The 21557-nt window shown below is 35.4% G+C and overlaps 1 protein-coding gene across 8 annotated transcripts in view; it reads left to right on the top strand.

The window, feature by feature from the left end:
* The window catches only part of SLC4A10 (solute carrier family 4 member 10), a gene marked incomplete at both ends in the record, with an annotated part of 311945 nt that overhangs the window by 218904 nt on the left and 71484 nt on the right, over positions 1-21557 (top strand). For all 8 annotated transcript variants that reach the window (XM_081241990.1, XM_081241987.1, XM_081241989.1 and 5 more), the window contains 2 exons: positions 560-693; positions 1095-1340. In XM_081241990.1, the coding sequence (XP_081098116.1) occupies positions 560-693; positions 1095-1340 (380 nt within the window). The remainder of the gene's footprint in view (positions 1-559; positions 694-1094; positions 1341-21557) is intronic.

The raw sequence follows: 21557 nt of genomic DNA, 5'->3' as shown, positions 1-21557 counted from the left end.
CTGAACTTTGAAACTTAATCAGCTTTTAAGATTCATAGTTAGATGAGTCTGCATTTAATTTTGGTTTCCTTTATGAGGAGAGATTTGATGTACGGTCTGGCAGATAAAGTTCATACGAATTTCCTAGATGACTAGTGGAACTGGTAATCAGGGAGTGGAATATCTCAGAACAACTAATTCTTAGGTTCTGATCTCATCCCTGGCCCCCCAGTCCTAGGCTAGCTTTAGCCTCTGGTTCTTGCCTCATAAGAGGTCCATTTTCCTATTTATATAGGCCATGCTTCTGCCAGACATTTATTATGAATACATGTAAACTTTTAGTAAGCAAAAGAAAAGTGAGATAAGAAAGGGGGAGAGGACATATCCCTGTCCACTACCATTCATAGTCTGCTGACTGCCTGCCGCCTTTTTTATATCCTCCTACCCCACCTCCTGCCCAAGGTTGCTAGGCTCTTCATAGCAAAGGGAAAATAGACCCATGTATTTTACATATTTTCTCCCCAGTTATAATCGCAGCCTGTGCAGCTTAGATAATGGAATCATTTATATCTCTACACAGAGTGCAATCGAATCTCTCTTTGGAGCATCCATGACTGGGATAGCCTATTCTCTGTTTGGTGGACAGCCTCTTACCATATTAGGCAGTACAGGACCAGTTTTGGTGTTTGAAAAGATTTTGTTTAAATTTTGCAAGTAAGTGTTATATACTTTTGGCCCTCAGCCCCTTTCTATTTCTCTACCGTAGTTAATCTTCTTCCAGCATCACATTTGGAGATCTGCTGGGAGAGATAGAAGTTGCTGATTTGATTCAGTTTGCCATTTTTGTCTCTCCATGGAAATAAAGGAGCAGTAAAATATTGATGTATATTGTTATGTAATATTTATAAAAAATTATATTCAGCTCTAAGCACTGAGAAAACTCTTTGAGTTTTGTACCCTTAGGTGTTCCCTTTAGACCAAGTCTTGAGTTTAGATACTCATGGGATGTGAAGCTTATGTACTTTCACTTCCTGAATTAGACTTACTTCCATCTACTTAAAATGGTGGCAAGCTGTTAAATGACCTTCTTTCCACTGTTCTTTTCCCCCTCCTAGAGAATATGGGCTGTCATACCTATCTTTAAGAGCTAGTATTGGACTTTGGACTGCAACCCTGTGTATCATACTTGTGGCCACTGATGCAAGCTCCCTTGTCTGCTATATCACCCGGTTTACTGAAGAAGCTTTTGCTTCTCTTATTTGCATCATTTTCATTTATGAGGCCCTGGAGAAGTTGTTTGAACTCAGTGAAGCATATCCAATCAACATGCATAATGATTTGGAACTGCTGACACAATATTCGTAAGTACCATTTCCCCTGTTGGCTGTGGGGCTTTTCTTTCTACCAAAATTGCTATTGTTATAAGAAATATGAGGAACTTACTCAGCAGATAGAGTTCCTTAAATTGATTCATGACCTAAATCCTGGTCTCTCAGAGATGAACACGATTTTAAGAGTCATCTAATCAGCTGCTCATCTGAATACTTGAGTTTTCATTATAACATCTTTGCCAAGAATAACTTTTTGAAGTTTTATTTGTCGAGCATTCCCTATTAAGTAGATAATGTACCAAGATCAATTTTACTACACAGAGATTTTTTTTTCAAAATATTTTTGATTTTGGTCTCCCTTTAGGACCTTTTCCATGTAATGTAATCCAAAGAACACAGTAGTAAAAGATAAGATTTCAGATTTAAAGCAGTGAGATAAAAGAGACTCATTGGGTCTAAATTGCATAGTTTGATGTTTGAAAATATGATAAAGTCTTAAACAAAATATCACTGAATTGAAATATATTTTTGCTTTTGGAACCTATGACATTTATGATAAAAGTACCCACATATTGCCTGTTGAGGGTGATATTACAGTTTAGGATTAAAGATGGGATTGTACCTATTACACTTTCTAGCTTTGTATGCCAGCAGTTTGGGATTTCTCTAAGGCTGTATTTGCAGAGTATATGTGAACATTACGTTACTCTTCTCTGATTTAATTTTAGGATTTTTTGGTTGTAATTATATATACATTTTAAACAGTGAATATTTGAAACAATATGTTCTTTACCAGGCATCAACCTGGCATTATAAACTCTGCATTAACTACCAATGCTCTTCTTATAAACTGCTCAGATAGGCCCTCAAAATCTTCCTTTGAAGATTTATCATCTTTATTTACTATTAGAAGTTGAAATTGTTGAAATTAGGCCAAAACAGTGCAATATTATAGTCTTGTTAAGAATGATGTAATGATATAGAGTTGAAAATAAAATGACTTTTAGTACTTTGAATTTTTCTCGGTAATTAGAGATATGTTTAACAGTACATCTCTGTTTCAGAACAAAAAAAAATCAGAGTGAGATATACAATAACTTCCCCAATAAAAGTAAATGGTGAGGGTGTTGTGAACAGGATTCAAATGCAGATGAAGGAGGTGCCAGGGACACTCAGAAAGCAGGCAGATGGGAAGAACAATTTGATCAGAATGAGATGTAACATTGATACATGCCTTTTCATTTATCTTTAGTTGAAAAGAGAGCAGTGTCACCTAATTTGGGTATCTTTGCAAGGATATGCAATTACCTCTGCTTGAATTTTCAAACCTACTACACGCCAGGCACTGTGCTCGGTGCTAGGGAAATCATGAACAATATTCTGTTCTCAGTGAGCTTTCAGTTTAGTAGGAAATGTAGACAAACAGACAACACAGTGGAATAAGTGCTGTGTTAAAGGATTGGTCCAGAATACTATGGTACTACATCAGAAGAGCACCTAACCCAGATTTCAGGTTCAGAGAAGACTTCCTGGAGGAAGTGACGTAGAAGACCAAAAAATCAGTAGGAATTAGGTGCTGAGGAATAGAGATGGAAAGTGGTTTAGATGGAGGGAATGGCACAGACTTGGACGTAAGAAATTTATTAATGCTTTGAAATATTTGTCCAAAGTTATATAGATAGTGGTGAAACAAGAAATTAGACTCAGGCTTTATGACCCTGATGTAATTTTCAGTGACTGAAGTTACTGCTGTAATTTTAAAATTTCTTTAAAGTACTGTTTCTCAACCACTGATACATATACAATCAGAGAAAAGCAGACAAAGCTTAAATAAGCAGGAGGGTTTTCATAATCAAGTTCACAATCAATTTGAATTGATTTCAAATCATAATCAATTCACCATAAAGTATTCTTCCAAAAATTCCACTGGATTTTTATATCCTTAAAACCCATTATAAATGAAAAAGATGGTGAATAATAAATGCATGTAGGTCTAATAAATAACTATAAAAAGTGGTGAATGATTGCTCTAGCAACTATCTAGCAATTTCAGTCTCTAAACATCAGTTAAAATAAGTTCACTAAAGTTTTAATTTTTAAAATTAAAGTTTTAATTCCAAGGAATATAACAATTTTTCTTTTCAAAGTCCTTTTATAGTCACTTTATATTTAATGAAATCCTATGGAGCAGATAAGATTTATTTTATAGAACAAGTTAATGATTTATAACTTACCAGTAATCAAATAAAGCATAATGAAGAGTAGAACCCACTTTTCTTAATGTTATGTTTTCTTTATTAGAGGGTGTGACTTTGTTCTGCCACTCAACTTTATCTCACCTTTTGGACACATTGCCATGAATTCTTTATCAGATTAGTGTAATGTCAGTGTTGGCACTTTGTATATGATAATTTTACTCAGAGTATCTGCCACTTCTGTTGGGAAATTTTAAGCAAATTATTCTCGTTCATGTAAACTATTGCTACGTTCATTATTCATTCATTCATTCATTTCTACTTTGCTAGGTATTTTAAGTGTCACCACTACATACTTTATAGTATTAGTCATGCTAAATAAATGCTTAGAGACATTGCTGATAACTTGTTTTGGAGAAAGAAGCACTTCCCTTTAACTATGGAAATTAATATGCTAATTGTTCTGAACACTATTCCTCCTAGATATTTGTAGAACTAGTAAAATTCAGTTAGCTTAGCATATTTTTCTATTTATAAATGCAATTCTTGATAATATAAGGTGTTCAGCTTATGCACTTTACATTTATTATTTAACAAATAAGAAAAGATCGAGAAAAGAATATATACAACTCTGGGGAAAGAAGTTTACTTCGTAAAAACATTCCTTAGAGCTCTCAGTTGCAGGCAAAATAGTTTTTATACACCACCCAAAAAAACCCTGTTTTTATAAATAAGTACTGTGCAAATATTATGTGAAGGGTAAGAAAATATGTTCTCATAAATGAATGCTCATTGCTGGTCTCAGTGAAGTCTGTGTCCAGCTTCCACTCATTCCTCTGTGTAGCTCATCTCTTCTTTATATGGGTACCTGGGGTCTTTTCGATATATCAAAACTTGTTCTAAAGATGATTTGTAGGAAGCTAATTTTATTTCTTCGAGAATTTTCATTTTGATATCTAAAAGAAGGAAGGCAGAATTTTTTTCAATTATAAAAGCAGGTTTTTAGGGAATAAGAGAGATGGTCCCTACTCATTCTGAAATCATATCCCTGGGTGTTGTGGGCTGAACTGTGTTCCTTCAAAATTTCCCACACGCCAGATTTCTGAGCAAATCTAATGGCTCTCTATATAGAATTTGAACACTTTTTAGCACCCTCTCTACCTCTGTAATCTCTTGTCTAAATTATGACCATTGCCTTCCAAATGGTGTCCCTGATTCTACTACCCTTCTCTTCCACAGACTGTTTTCTATGAAGCAGCCAGAATTATTCTCTTAAAACCCAAGTCAGATCTTGTCACTCTGCTTCTCAAAGCCCACTGATGACTTCCCATTACCTTCAAAGATGTTGTATGAGCTGTTCCTCACTTCCTGTCTTATCTTGTCTTCTCCTTCCTCCTCTGCTCCACCCACGCTAATCTCCTTGCCCTTCAGCCTTCATACTTGCTGTTTTTTTTGCCTAGAATGCCCTTCTCCAGATATCTGGAGATATCTTCAAAATCACCTGCTTGAGGACTTCCCATCTAAAATTTCAACTCTCTTCTCTCTCTTCCTTTTTTTAATCTAAAATATTATATAATTTATTTATCTTTTAAAAAGTAAGATTTATTGAAGTATTATTTACATACAATAAAATATGCCTCTTTTAAGTGTACCCTTAAATGAGTTTCAACAAATGAATAACACTATAATTGGAATATACAATATTTCCCAAAGTATTTCCTCATGGCCCTTCATAGTCTCTCTCTCACCCCAACCCCCAACCCCTGACAATCACTGATGTGAATTCTGTCTCTAAAGTTTTGCCTTTTTTAGAATGTCACATAAATGGAATCATAGAGTGTATAGCCTTTGGTGTCTGGCTTCTTTCACTTATCATATGCTTTTGAAATTTACTCATTTTGTTGCATGCATCAATTTATTCCTTTTTATTGTTGGTCAGTGTTCCACTGTATGGATGTACCACAAATTGTCTGTCCAACCACAAGTTGATAGATGTTTGGGTTGTTGCTACTTTGGAGCTATATTGCTTCACATGTAGGTCTTTACTTGGCCTATGTTTTCATTTTCTCTTGGGTAAATACCTAGAAACAGGATTGCTGGGTTATATGAAAAGTCTATATTTTAACTTTATAAGAAAATTCCAACATGGTTGTACCATTTTGCACTCCCACCAACAATGAATGAGTGTTCCTATTGCTCTGCATCCTCATCAGCACATGGTATTGTGCTTATATAGAGTGATACCTCTATTAGTCTAATTTATTGTGTGTTCCCCTCCTAGAGTGACTTCATGAGGGAAAGGGATTTAGTCTGTTTTGATCACTGCTTGCCCAGTGTTCAGATCAGTTTCTGGCACAAAATAGATAGGTGTTCAGTGAAAATTTGTTGAAAAAATAAATGAATGTTGAATGAATGTCACCTCTATCTAGAATTTGCACTAAGGCTCAGAAGGGTTTATGGCTTACCCAAGTAGAAGAACTAGAGCTAAAACCCAACACATCTAACATTTAGTCAAATTCTTTTGACAATGTACCACATTATAGGCCACTGGTTTGACCAAATTAATTTCTATTATTAATATTTAGAATATGAGGAACTTGGATAAATTTTATTTAAGTCTCTTAGATATTATCTTCAAGCAGTTTAAAATTTATCACAGGAAATTAAAAATATAAAAATAGAGGGATTTAAAACATAAATATTTGAATAATATTAACATATACAGTAAAATGGATTCTTATTTTAGAGCATAAAAGTGCTTATTTTGATTATAATGATTCCCTGTAAATAGGTATTTGACAAGAAGGGAAAAAAAATGTTGGCTAGAGATGAATTTTGTTGTATCACACTGAAGCCCACTTCACCTTATTTTTAAGAAACTTGGTAATAATTTGGATTAAAAGATAGGAATCTATACCAATATCCTAGTTAGTTGCTTTGGGTAAGCCCCTAAGAGCAGCCTTCTAGAGACAACATCTTAACCCTCAAAAATACACAGGAAGTACATGTGAAATATGTAGGGAATAAGAGCTCTGGGAGGATACCTACCAAACTTATAATACTTTGGGGACAGAAGAAAAGACTGAAAAAAAAAGGCTTGTTCTCTTTGTATATTTTGGAGTGTTCAACTGGCATTGTGTGGATACATTATTTTGTAATTTCTTTCTAAGAATAAGTTTTATGAGAAGCAGACCCACGGATACAGAGAACAAACTAGTGGTTACCAGTGGGGAAAGGGAAGGGGGGAGTAGCAATAAAGGAGAAAAGGGTAAAAGGGGTTATTATAGGATTATATGAAATCATGTGTGTGAAACTTTTGAAAACTGTAAAGCACTATAGAATTTAAACAATCTTTCATTCAATTTAAAAAAAAGTTTTATTATGGGAAATTAAAGTCTTTTGACAAGCCATAGAATGAGGTAATTAGGGCCAGATGGTGCTCATCAAATCAGTTCCTGTGTAAACAAATTTATTTTCCATTTCAGGAAAATAGCAACTTACAAAACTCAAAGGAAGAATAGAGCAAAATGTTTAAGGTATAATAAGTAGATTTGCCATTCTGTTCTTAAATTCTCTTATTAGGCTCATTCTTTCAATATCTGTTGCTTTTCTCTGAATTGTGTTAACATTGATAGTGTGAAAATGAATATGGTCTCCACTCTAAAGGAGCTCAGTTATTAATAAGAAGACACTAGAGATGTGCTTTGTACATAGTGGCTGCACACAGAGAATTTGTTGAATCAATAAATGAGGAGGGAGCTAGAGGCAATGCATAGTCAAATCATTGCAACCTGGCATGGTAAGTATTTATACTAGACATATGTTTAATGGTCCAGGAGAAGAAGTAAAAAACTACCTTAATTTATCACTCCATCTCTGTTGTACCTGTAACTTGAGTTTCTTATATATGGCGTATCTGTTTTTCTCTCTCTTCATTATCTCTGCATGAGCAGGTCATAATTAGAGTTGAGGGCACCAAAGTAGATAGATGAAATCCTGGGACCAGTTGGCAGAGAGTCTTAAAAATTGTAATGAGTTTTATTGTAAAAGATCATTGGGGGTAATGACAAAGCTCTGGGAATAATTATGTGATAATAGATTAGAAGGTGATCATAGGAAGTGGAGCAAAGAGCAATAACCTTGGTATGGAATGTTTAAGTCCTGATTATTGACTGAGACAATGGTAATGAGAAGAAAATAAACGAACTGGGGAAAAAAAGAAAGAAAAGCAAAAATTGGCAAGGCTGTATTCATTCATTCAACAAGTAATTATGGAATGCCTTATAATTTATATGAGCAATAGCAAAAATTTGCATACATGGCTTTATTTAAGCCTCACAATAATCTACGGTATAAGTATTACCCCTCAGATGATCAATCTGAGGCTCCAATGAGTTAATTAATTTGCTCAATATCCCAGAACCAGTGAATGGAAAATGAGAGTCAAACTCAGGTATACTTTGTTTTTATTAAAATGTAGTTGTTTTACAATATTATATTAGTTTCAGGTGTGCAGCATAGTGATGCAGTATTCTTATAGATTATAATCCATTTAAAGTCATTATAAAATAATGGCTATATTCTCTGGTGCTGTACAACATATACTTGTTGCTTTTTGTTTTTCTTTTTAATTTTTGAATTTTATTTTATTTACTTTTTTATACAGCAGTTTCTTATTAGTCGTCAATTTTATATACATCAGTGTATATATGTCAATCCCAATCGCCCAATTCATCACAACACCACCTCCACCCCCCCACGGCTTTCCCCCCTTGGTGTCCATACGTTTGTTCTCTACTTCTGTGTCTCAATTTCTGCCCTGCAAACCAGTTCATCTGTACCATTTTTCTAGGTTCCACATATATGCGTTAATATACAATATTTGTTTTTCTCTTTCTGACTTACTACACTCTGTATGACAGTCTGTAGATCCATCAACGTCTCAACAAATGACCCAATTTCGTTCCTTTTTATGGCTGAGTAATATTCCATTGTATATATGTGCCACATCTTCTTTATCCATTAATCTGTCGATGGGCATTTAGGTTGCTTCCATCACCTAGCTATTGTAAATAATGCTGCAGTGAACATGGGTGCATGTGTTTTTTTGAATTATGGTTTTCTCTGGGTATGTGCCCAGTAGTGGGATTGCTGGATCACATGGTAATTCTATTTTTAGTTTTTTAAGGAACCTCCATAGTGTTCTCCATAGTGGCTGTATCAATTTACATTCCCTCCAACAGTGCAAGAGAGTTCCCTTTTCTCCACACCTTCTCCAGCATTTGTTGTTTGTAGATTTTCTGATGATGCCCATTCTAACTGGTGTGAGGTGATATCTCATTGTAGTTTTGATTTACATTTCTCTAATAACTAGTGATGTTGAGAAGCTTTTCATGTGCTTCTTGGCCATCTGTATGTCTTCTTTGGAGAAATGTCTATTTAGGTCTTCTGCCCATTTTTGGACTGGGTTGTTTGTTTTTTTAATATTGAGCTGCATGAGCTGTTTATATATTTTGGAGATTAATCCTTTGTCCATTGATTCATTTGCAAATATTTTCTCCCATTCTGAGGGTTGTCTTTTTGTCTTGTTTATGGTTTCCTTTGCTGTGCAAAAGCTTTTAAGTTTCATTAGGTCCCATGTGTTTATTTTTGTCTTTATTTCCATTTCTCTAGGAGGTGGGTCAAAAAGGATCTTGCTGTGATTTATGTCATAGAGTGTTCTGCCTATGTTTTCTTATGAGAATTTTATAGTGTCCGGTCTTACATTTCGGTCTCTAATCTGTTTTGAGTTTCTTTTTGTGTATGGTGTTAGGGAGTGTTCTAATTTCATCCTTTTACATGTAGCTGTCCAGTTTTCCCAGCACCACTTATTGAAGGGACTGTCTTTTCTCCATTATATATCCTTGCCTCCTTTGTCATAGATTAGTTGACCATAGGTGCATGGGTTTACCTCTGGGCTTTCTATCGTGTTCCCTTGAGCTATGTTTCTGTTTTTGTGCAAGTACCATATTGTCTTGATTACTGTAGCTTTGTAGTATAGTCTGAAGTCAGGGAGTCTGATTCCTCCAGCTCCGTTTTTTTCCCTCAAGACTGCTTTGGCTATTTGGGGTCTTTTGTGTCTCCATACAAATTTTAAGATATTTTGTTCTAGTTCCATAAAAAATGCCATTGGTAATTTGATAGGGTTTGCATTGAATCTGTAGGTTTATACTGGGTAGTATAGTCATTTTCATAATATTCATTCTTCCAATCCAAGATCATGGTATATCTCTCCATCTGTTGGCATCATCTTTAATTTCTTTCATCAGTGTCTTATAGTTTTCTGCAAACAGGTCTTTTGTCTCCCTAGGTAAGTTTCTTCCTAGGTATTTTATTCTTTTTGTTTCAATGGTAAATGGGAGTGTTTCCATAATTTCTCTTTCAGATTTTTCATCATTAGTGTATAGGAATGCCAGAGATTTCTGTGTATTAATTTTGCATCCTGCTACTTTACCAAATTCATTGATTAGCTCTAGTAGTTTTCTGGTGGCATCTTTAGGATTCTCTATGTATAGTATCGTGTCATCTGCAAACAGTGACAGTTTTACTTCTTCCTTTTCAATTTCTTTCTTTTTATTTCTTTTTCTCCTCTGATTGCCATGGCTAGGACTTCCAAAACTATGTTGAAAAATAGTGGTAAGAGTGGACATCCTTGACTTGTTCCTGATATTAGAGGAAATGCTTTCAGTTTTTCACCATAGAGAATGATGTTTGCTGTGGCTTTGTTGTATATGCCCTTTATTATGTTCAGGTAGCTTCCCTCTATGCCCACTTTCTGGAGAGTTTTTATCATAAATCGGTGTTGAATTTTATCAAAAGCTTTTTCTGCATCTATTGAGATGATCATATCGTTTTTATTCTTCAATTTGTTAATATGATGTATCACATTGATTGATTTGCATATACTGAAAAATCCTTTCATCCCTGGGGTAAATCCCACTTGATCATGGCTTATGATCCTTTTAATGTGTTTTTGGATTCTGTTTCCTAGTATTTTGTTGAGGATTTTTGCATCTATATTCATCAGTGATATTGGTCTGTAATTTTCTTTTTTGTAGTATCTGTCTGGTTTTGTTGTCAGGGTGACTGTGGCCTCATAGAATGAGTTTGGGAGGGTTCCTTCCTCTGCAATATTTTGGAAGAGTTTGAGAAGGATAGGTGTTAGCTCTTCTCTAAATGTTTGATAGAATTCACCTGTGAAGCCATCTGGTCCTGGACTTTTGCTTGTCGGAAGATTTTTTTTTTTTTTTTTTTTTTTTGCGGTACGCGGGCCTCTCACTGTTCTGGCCTCTCCCATTGCGGAGCACAGGCTCCGGATGCGCAGGCTCTGCAGCCATGGCTCACGGGCCCAGCCACTCCGCAGCATGTGAGATCTTCCCAGACCGAGGAATGAATCCGCGTCCCCTGCATCGGCAGGCAGACTCTCAACCACTGTGACACCAGGGAAGCCCTTGTTGGAAGATTTTTAATCACTGTTTCAATTTCATTACTTGTGATTGGTCTGTTCATATTTTCTATTTCTTCCTGGTTCAGTCTTGGAAGGTTATACCTTTCTAAGGATCTGTCCATTTCTTCCAGGTTGTCCATTTTGTTGGTATAGAGGTGCTTTTAATAGTCTCTTAGGATGCTTTGTATTTCTGCAGTGTCTGTTGTAACTTCTCCTTTTACATTTCTAATTTTATTGATTTGAGTCCTCTCCCTCTTTTCCTTGATGAGTCTGGCTAATGGTTTATCAATTTTGTTTATCTTCTCAAAGAACCAGCTTTTAGTTTTATTGATCTTTGCTATTGTTTTCTTTGTTTCTTTTTCATTTATTTCTGATCTGATCTTTATGGTTTCTTTCCTTCTGCTAACTTTGGGTTTTGTTTGTTCTTTCTCTAGTTCCTTTAGGTGTAAGGTTAGATTGTTTATTTGAGATTTTTCTTGTTTCTTGAGGTAGGATTGTATAGCTATAAAATTCCCTCTTAGAACTGCTTTTGCTGCATCCCATAGGCTTTGGATCATCGTGTTTTCATTGTCATTTGTCTCTAGGTATTTTTTTGATTTCCTCTTTGATTTCTTCAGTGATCTCTTGGTTATTTAGTAATGTATTGTTTAGCCTCCATGTGTTTGTATTTTTTACAGTTTTTTTCCCTGTAATTCATTTCTAATCTCATAGTGTTGTGGTCAGAAAAGATACTTGTGTGATTTCAATTTTCTTGAATTTACTGAGGCTTGATTTGTGAGCCAAGATGTGATCTATCCTGGAGAATGTTCCATGCGCACTTGAGAAGAAAGTGTAATCTGCTGCTTTTGGATGGAATGTCCTATAAATATCAATTAAAGCTCTCTGGTCTATTGTGTCATTTAAAGCTTCTGTTTCTTTATTTATATTCATTTTGGATGATCTATCCATTGGTATAAGTGAGGTGTTAAAGTCCCTCACTATTATTGTGTTACTGTCGATTTTCTCTTTTATAGCTGGTAGCATTTGCCTTATGTATTGAGGTGCTCCTATGTTGGGTGCCTATATGTTTATAATTGTTATATCTTCTTCTTAGATTGATCACTTGATCATTATGTAGTGTCCTTCCTTGTCTCTTGTAACATTCTTTATTTTAAAGTCTATTTTACCTGATATGAGTATTGCTATTCCAGCTTTCTTTTGATTTCTATTTGCATGGAATATCTTTTTCCATCCCCTCACTTTCTGTCTGTATGTGTCCCTAGGTCTGAAGTGGGTCTCTTATAGACAGCGTATATATGGGTCTTGTTTTTGTATCCATTCAGCAAGTCTGTGTCTTTTGGTTGGAGCATTTAATCCCTTCACGATTAAGGTAATTATCGATATGTATGTTCCCATTACCATTTTCCTAATTGTTTTGGGTTTGTTTTTGTAGGTCCTTTCCTTCTCTGTGTTTCCCACTTAAAGAAGTTCCTTTATCATTTGTTGTAGAGCTGGTTTGGTGGTGCTGAATTCTCTTAGCTTTTGCTTGTCTGTAAAGCTTTTGTTTTCTCCATCGAATCTGAATGAGATCCTTGCTGGGTAGAGTAATCTTGGTTGGAGGTTCTTCCCTTTCATCACTTTAAGCATATCATGCCACTCCCTTCTGGCTTGTAGAGTTTCTGCAGAGAAATCAGCTCTTAACCTTATGGGAGTTCCCTTGTATGTTATTTGTCACTTTTCCCTTGCTGTTTTCAATAATTTTTCTTTGTCTTTAATTTTTGCCTGTTTGATTAGTATGTGTCTTGGTGTGTTTCTCCCTGGGTTTATCCTGTATGGGACTCGCTGTACTTCCTGGACTTGGTGGCTACTTCATTTGCCATGTTAGGGAAGTTTTCGACTATAGTCTCTTCAAATATTTTCTCAGTTCCTTTCTCTCTCTCTTCTCCTTCTGGAACCCCTATAATGCGAATGTTGCTGCGTTTAATGTTGTCCCAGAAATCTCTTAGGCTGTCTTCATTTCTTTTCATTCTTTTTTCTTTATTCTGTTCCACAGCAGTGAATTCCACCATTCTGTCTACCAGGTCACCTAACCTTCTTCTGCCTGAGTTATTCTGCTATTGATTCCTTCTAGTGTAGTTTTCATTTCAGTTATTGTATTGTTCATCTCTGTTTGTTTGTTCTTTAATTTTTCTAGGTCTTTGTTAAGCTTTTCTTGTATCTTCTTGATCTTTGCCTCCATTTTTCTTCTGAGGTCCTGGATCATCTTCCCTATCATTATTCTGAATTCTTTTTCTGGATGGTTCCCTGTCTCCACTTCATTTAGTTGTTTATCTGGGTTTTTTTCTTGTTCCTTCATCTGGTACATAGCCCTCTGCCTTTTCATCTTTTCTATCTTTCTGTGAATGTTTTTGTTCCACAGGCTGCAGGATTGTAGTCTTGCTTCTGCTCTCTGCCCTCTTGTGCCCTTGTTGCTTACTTACTTTTACATAGTAGTTTGTATCTCTTAATCCCCTAGGCCGATCTTTCCCCTTCCCACTTCACTCTCCCCACTGGTTATCCACTAGTTTGTTCTCTATATCTGGCAGTCTGTTTCTGTTTTGTTATATTCATTCATTTGTTTAAGTTTTTAGATTCTACATATAAATGAAAACATAGAGTATTTGTTTTTCTGTGTCTGACTTATTTCACTAAGCATCATACCCTTTAGGTCCATCCATGCTGCTGCAAATGTCAGAATTTCATTCTTTTTTTATGGCTAAGTGATATTCCATTTTATATGTATATATATATATATATATATATATATATATATATATATATATATATATATATATATATATATATATATATATCTCACTTTCTTTATCCATTCCTCTGTTGATGAACACTTAGGTTGCTCATACCTTGGCTATTGTAAATAATGCTACTATGGATATTGGGTTTGTGTATATTTTCAAATTAGCGTTTTTGTTTTTTTAGATATATACCCAGGAGTGTGACTGCTGGATCATATGGTAGTTCTATTTTTAGATTTTTGAGGAACTCCATACTGTTTTCCACAGTGGCTGTACCAATTTACATTCCCACCAACAGTGCAGGAGGGTTCCCTTTTTTCCACACCCATGCTAACGTTTGTTATTTGTAGGCTTTTTGATGAGATCCGTTTTGACAGGTGTGGGTGATATCTCATTATGGTTTTGATTTGTATTTCTCTGGTAATTAGTGATGCTAAACATCTTTTCGTGTGCCTGTTGGCCATCTGAATATCTTCTTTAGAAAAATGTCTATTCAAGTTTTCTGCCTATTTTTTAACCAGGCTGTGTGTGTGTGTGTGTGCGCGTGTTTTCTGATATTGAGTTGTATATATAAACAGTTGAACTGTATATATTTTGGATATTAAGCCTTTATATATATATCATTTGCAAATATCTTCTCTCATTCAGTGGGTTGTTTTTTCGTTGTGTAGGTTCATTTGGTTTTAAAGCCCATGAACTTTTTTCTATGATAAAAAATAAAAATGATAGTAAAACTTCAATTTTATTATAACTCCTTAAAGGCAGTAACTGTCATATGTTTCTATGTATTCCCCATAGCACTTAGCATAATACTCTGTACAAAATAATTTTAACCTGTTAAATCATTGAATGAACAAAGAAGACTACATGCTATGTTCCAGATACTTGGGTGTAAAAGTAGCACTATAGATGGGTCTCTGCCCCAATCGAGCATATTATCTATTGAAAGACTTAGACATTAAATATTACACAAATAATTACTTAATTATACTTGACATAAATGCTATCTCATAGTGGTACAGAATGCCATGAGAGTGAGAAATACTTCCAATGTTATTTGTACTTGGAGGCCAAGGAGAGCTTATAGGTATTTGAATGGAGATAAAATTCTTATGAGCAAAAGTTCAAGAAAGATTTCATGGAGAAAGTATTTATGTTTTAAGTTTTAGCTAGTAGTGGTGGTGTTTTGCAAAGTTATTTTGCACATTTTTGTAAAGCTATTTTCTTCATAATATGTCATAGCTATAAGTTTAAATAATTTATTAGAGAGAAAAGTATTAAGTACTTACAGAATCTCTTCTACGAATAAAATCTGAAACATGGAAATAGATGTATTCATAAGAAACTGCATTATTTAAATAGTCATCTTAATAGAAACAAATTAAAGGTTTAGTAATAGAAGAATGAGTAAACTATGTCACATCCATTAAAAATGATGGTTATGAAGAGTAATGAGCAAACAGAAAGTACTTACATTATAGTTCTATATAAAAGAGATTAGAAATGCTCATATGCTCATAAAAATGTTGAAAATATACATAAGAATTACTAAAAGATATATACCAAAAATTACAGTTATTGGTGGAAAGATTCTGAGGGATTTCTTTTTCATTTTTTATTTTATAAATATTCTGTAGTGTGGTTTTATTATTTTTGAAATTCAAAATACTTTATGAAAAAGAAAAATGAATAAGCATAAAAACATGTTTGGCTTCTATAGATACATCATAACTCTCTGATTTTATGCCTTATGTTAATACCTAACTTGCTACACAGCACTCTTAAGGTGATTTAATCAATAAAGAGACTTAAAAAAAAAAAGAATCACAAATCATTACTGTTCAGCGCTCACAGAAAGGTACTAATAATAACTACAAAAGCAAAACCAGAACATCTGCAACCTAGGGACTAAAATTAGTAATAATGTTGAAGGGAGATCTACCAAATTATGTTTTCTAGAAGGCAGCCATAGGCTCTTCTTGTGTAAGGAAGACTGATCACCTCCATTAGCCTTGAAACAAAAGCAAAGACTTCTGGATGCAGGCGTTTAATTATAATGTTTATCTAATCATTCTGTAGCCATTTATATAATTAAGATGGCTTAGAGCATACTTTTCTTTGGGCAGTAAAGGGTAGTAGAGGTTGTGTTTGGTGAAGAGTATATTTTAAGCCAAACAGTCCAACACTAATTATGGCATTTTATACTGGTGTTTCAAAAAATGTAGAAAAAGTGCAGATACTGCCCATTCTTTTGCCTTTGGATTGTTGAACTTCCCAATCTATGAGCTGGTGGTAGCCACAATTGTAATAACCACCACAACAATGATAATACCTAACACCTAATTAGTAGTTACTTATGCTAGACCCTGTTCTAGGTGCTTTTACCTATATTAACTTATTTTTACCCTCATAATAACCCTATGAGGTTGATTGCTGTCACTATCCCAACTTTAAAAATACTAAAATATAGAGATGCTAAGTAACTTGTCTAAGGTCACTCAGTTAAGTGCTTGGATTTGACTGATACAGGAACTCTGGCTGGAGAGTCCAAAGTCCAATGTTATAGGCACCAGGCTATTTTATTCACCTAAAGATTTTTTTTTTTGCATTAATATTTCCGTCTTATGGCCAGAGTCACTAAACATTATTTTGGAGATGTAAGTAACAGAAGAGCTTATTCCAAAAGCTTATTGCTTTCTCTAGTTTTTTTTTTTTTCTTTTCTTTTTTGTAGTTTTAGATGAAAAATATTTGGACTAAGTTCATCAGTATAGGTAAAAAGAGGAAAGTGGGATTTTTCTCATTTTATCTTGACTTATTTATTTAGAATATCTGTTTTTGACATTTTAAGGACATAAAATCTCAGCCAAAGCCCTCTTTGATCTACCAAGGGTTGGTACAGAGATCTTTTTCAAACTTCCTGTACAAGTGTGCAGCCTCTGAGGACTATCTGCTGAGATTTCAAATATTAGAGGTGTGGACTCAGGAAAGAATGATGATTTGGTTGGCTATACATGATATCTATGATATATAAATCTTTTAGGTAAAAAACCTATTTTTCCTCCTTGGAATTGATTTATGACAGATGAATATTATAAACCAGAGATAGGCCTGACAAGGAGGCATAGGTAACTAATGTCCACTTACAGACCTAACTCTCCAAAAAAAATATCTCCCCTATGAGCTTGACATTTTTATCCCAAATTTCTTAATACTTTTGGAAAGTCACTGTTGAAATGTAAATACACTCCCAGGAACATTACGCCATTGTCCTCACTAATACAGTGCCAGCACATAGGAAAACAGAGACCATAGCCCTGAGAGAATTGTGCACACAGCAAGCAAAGTGAATGGAGAAGTGATACTAGCCTGGTGGCCAGGTTTACGTGAGGCTATGAGAAAATAGGAATCTGGAAGTTGGGCAAGGGAGGTGGTGGTGGTGTAGTTGTCATGATGTGAAGGCAGGGCTGCAGGATGTTTTGGGGGGAGTATCTTAAAGGAGAGGGGTCCTGAAAGGGGAAGCTGAGAAGACCATACACTAATGGTATATTACTTAATTTATTCTGGAGCCATCTCACTCTTCTGGCTATGCTAATGGAAATGGCACAGTTATATCTAGATGAGGCATATTTTAGAGAAAAAGGCAGAAGTTTTAGGGTCGAGAAGACCTGGATGCAAATCTAATCACTATGACCTTGGATGAGTTATCAAACACTTAGTTTCCTCCATCTATAAAATGTAGAAATCAAACTACTAAACTAGAAAACAAAGTGCCTTCTGCCATGCATATGGTAGCTGTATGCATATCATATCTATATGCATAAATATACAGTAGCTAAAGAAAGCATATATATATATGTATACACACACATTTATACGTAGATGTATTCATGCATCTACTATAGTGCTACCTTTCTCCCTTGTTACGTTACTTCTGCAAGAAACTTGTCATATAGTCTCTATTTTACATTTTAGTTTCCTTTTATCATATGTAAATTTACTTTCACCTAATTTTCAGAATATTCAAATAATTTTCTATTAAACTATGGTGTTGGGTCTTTTTTTTCGGAAGTAAATTAGCAAAATGACCAACTTGAAGAATTTTTTTTAAATTTTATTTATTTAACTAATTTATTTTTGGCTGTGTTGGGTCTTTGTTGCTGTGCATGGGCTTTCTCTAATTGCAGAGAGCAGGGGCTACTCTTCGTTGTGGTGCACGGGCTTCTCATTGAGGTGGCTTGTCTTGTTGCGGAGCATGGGCTCTAGGCACACGAGCTTCAGTAGTTGCAGCATGTAGGCTCAGTAGTTGTGGCGCCTGGGCTTAGTTGCTCAGCTGCATGTGGGATCTTCCCAGACCAGGGCTCGAACCCGTGTCCCCTGCATTAGCAGGCGATTCTCAACCACTGTGCCACCAGGGAAGCCTAACTTGGAGAATTTTAATCATTAGCTACCTGAAAAGTATTGGTGCTTGATACAGCAGATTCAGGCAAAATATTACTAATCTACTTTAACAAGAAAGAGACTATTGCTTCTAATGAATGATATTAACTGTTTTCTTTTTGGCAGCATTACTGCCAAATAGCTAACTATGCTATCTATGGCAATAGCTAACTATGCTATCATTATTTGAATTCATGACAAGGCTGGGTAACGAGTTGAGGCAGTTATTCTGTATGATCAGATGATTTAAGCCTGAACAGAACATAAATGAATATACCTATGCAAATATCTAAAATAATTATTCTGATCTCTGTAGCAGTTTGAATACTTGTTATGATTCTAAAAAGGGGACTTTAGGGAGCATATGCCAGTTTCAAAAACCAGGCACATGTTCACACGGCTGTAAGTTAGGGATCCCTGACCAATGAATTGGACACCATCTGTCAGCAGGACCTTGAAGTTTTAGCTGGCAGATCTTGGAGCAGCTTTCCAAGCCGTTTGCTGCTTCCTCACTCCCACATGGTTAGTTAGCTGGGATTCCCAGTTGGGAAGCGAAGGCAGGTAGCATTTTGACCCTCCCCTCACCACCTTCAGTATACTTTATTCTCAGAACCATCCCCAGAGATTTAAAAGCATCGGGAATATAAAAAATATCTCTTCCTCACAAGGTTGGAGGCCTTGGACCTTACATTGAAAAGATTTATTTTTACATTTTTTCAAATTATGACAACTTATGTAGAAAAATATGGCAGATACCTGTTCTTTAGAAAAAAATTTTTTTTGCAGTATTTGTTACATAACAAGAGTGTAAGAATAAAGTGCTTGATATGTATTTGTTTTCTGATTATAATTTGGAACACAGGTATAAATGCCTTGGTTTATGGACTAACTCTGTACCCTGTCATCTCCTAACCTACTAGATCTTTTTTGGAATAATAAAATGCATATCACTGGGGCCAGTATCCACAGTTCTAGAATATTCTTAGCCATCTGGTTCTGTTACAAAGTTAGACTGGAAATAAGACAATGTTAGTAAAGGAAGCTTCCTTTGCCCACCCCACCTTCCATGGGCTCCATTTTTTGGTGTGCACAACATAGTGATTTAATGATATATATGTATATTGTAAAATGATCATCACAATAAGTTTAATAATAACATCCATCACCACACATAGTTAATATTTTTCTTGTGATGAGAACTTTTAAGATCTACTCTCTTAGCAACTTTCAAATATACAATATAGTGTTGTTGACAATAGTCACCATGTGGTCCATTACACCCCCAGAACTTATTTATCTTATAACTAGAAGTTTGTACGTTTTGATCACCTTCACCCTTTCACCTTTATTCTTTTTTTTTATTAGTTTCTGCTTTATAACAAAGTGAATCAGTCATACATATACATCTGTTCCCACATCCCTTCCCTCATGCATCTCCCTCCCTCCCACCCTCCCCATCCCACCCCTCCAGGCGGTCACAAAGAACCGAGCTGATCTCCCTGTGCTCTGCGGCTGCTTCCCACTACCTATCTACCTTACGTTTGGTAGTGTATATATGTCCATGCCTCTCTTTCGCTTTGTCACAGCTTACCCTTCCCCCTCCCCATATCCTCAAGTCCATTCTCAAGTAGGTCTGTGTCTTTATTCCCGTTTTACCCCTAGGTTCTTCATGACATTTTTTTTTTAAATTCCATATATATGTGTTAGCATACGGTATTTGTCTTTCTCTTTCTGCCTTACTTCACTCTGTATGACAGACTCTAGGTCTATCCACCTCATTACAAATAGCTCAGTTTCATTTCTTTTTATGGCTGAGTAATATTCCATTGTATATATGTGCCACATCTTCTTTATCCATTCATCCGATGATGGACACTTAGGTTGTTTCCAGCTCCGGGCTATTGTGAATAGAGCTGCAATGAACATTTTGGTACATGTCTCTTTTTGAATTATGGTTTTCTCAGGGTATATGCCTAGTAGTGGGATTGCTGGGTCATATGGTAGTTCTATTTTTAGTTTTTTAAGGAACCTCCATACTGTTCTCCATAGTGGCTGTACCAATTCACATTCCCACCAGCAGTGCAAGAGTGTTCCCTTTTCTCCACACCCTCTCCAACATTTATTGTTTCTAGATTTCTTGATGATGGCCATTCTGACTGGTGTGAGATGATATCTCATTGTAGTTTTGATTTGCATTTCTCTAATGATTAATGATGTTGAGCATTCTTTCATGTGTTTGTTGGCACTCTGTATATCTTCTTTGGAGAAATGCCTATTTAAGTCTTCTGCCCATTTTTGGATTGGGTTGTTTGTTTTTTTGCTATTGAGCTGCATGAGCTGTTTATAAATTTTGGAGATTAATCTTTGTCAGTTGCTTCATTTGCAAATATTTTCTCCCATTCTGAGGGTTGTCTTTTGGTCTTGTTTATGGTTTCCTTTGCTGTGCAAAAGCTTTGAAGTGTCATTAGGTCCCATTTGTTTATCTTTGTTTTTATTTCCATTTCTCTAGGAGGTGGGTCCAAAAGGATCTTGCTGCGATTTATGTCATAGAGTGTTCTACCTATGTTTTCCTCTAAGAGTTTGATAGTTTCTGGCCTTACATTTAGGTCTTTAATCCATTTTGAGCTTATTTTTGTGTATGGTGTTAGGGAATGATCTAATCTCAAACTTTTACATGTCCCTGTCCAGTTTTCCCAGCACCACTTATTGAAGAGGCTGTCCTTTCTCCACTGTACATTCCTGCCTCCTTTATCAAAGATACGTTGGCCATATGTGCGTGGGTTTATCTCTGGGCTTTCTATCCTGATCCACTGATCTATCTTTCTGTTTTTATGCCAGTACTACACTGTCTTAATTACTGTAGCTTTGTAGTATAGTCTGAAGTCAGGGAGCCTGATTCCTCCAGCTCCGTTTTTCGTTCTCAAGATTGCTTTGGCTATTCGGGGTCTTTTGTTTTTCCAAACAAATTTTGAAATTTTTTGTTCTAGTTCTGTGAAAAATGCCAGTGGTAGTTTGATAGGGATTGCATTGAATCTGTAGATTGCTTTGGGTAGTAGAGTCATTTTCACAATATTGATTCTTCCAATCCAGGAGCATGGTATATCTCTCCATCTATTTGTATCATCTTTAATTTCTTTCATCAGTGTCTTATAATTTTCTGCATACAGGTCTTTTGTCTCCTTAGGTAGGTTTATTCCTAGATATTTTATTCTTTTTGTTGCAATGGTAAATGGGAGTGTTTTCTTGATTTCATTTTCAGATTTTTCATCATTAGTGTACAGGAATGCCAGAGATTTCTGTGCATTAATTTTGTATCCTGCTACTTTACCAAATTCATTGATTAGCTCTAGTAGT

The sequence above is a fragment of the Mesoplodon bidens genome (assembly GCF_964165515.1).
Source record: "Mesoplodon bidens genome assembly, chromosome: 8".
In the NCBI taxonomy this organism is placed as follows: domain Eukaryota; kingdom Metazoa; phylum Chordata; class Mammalia; order Artiodactyla; family Ziphiidae; genus Mesoplodon; species Mesoplodon bidens.
This window is presented reverse-complemented; position numbering and strand designations above follow the sequence as displayed.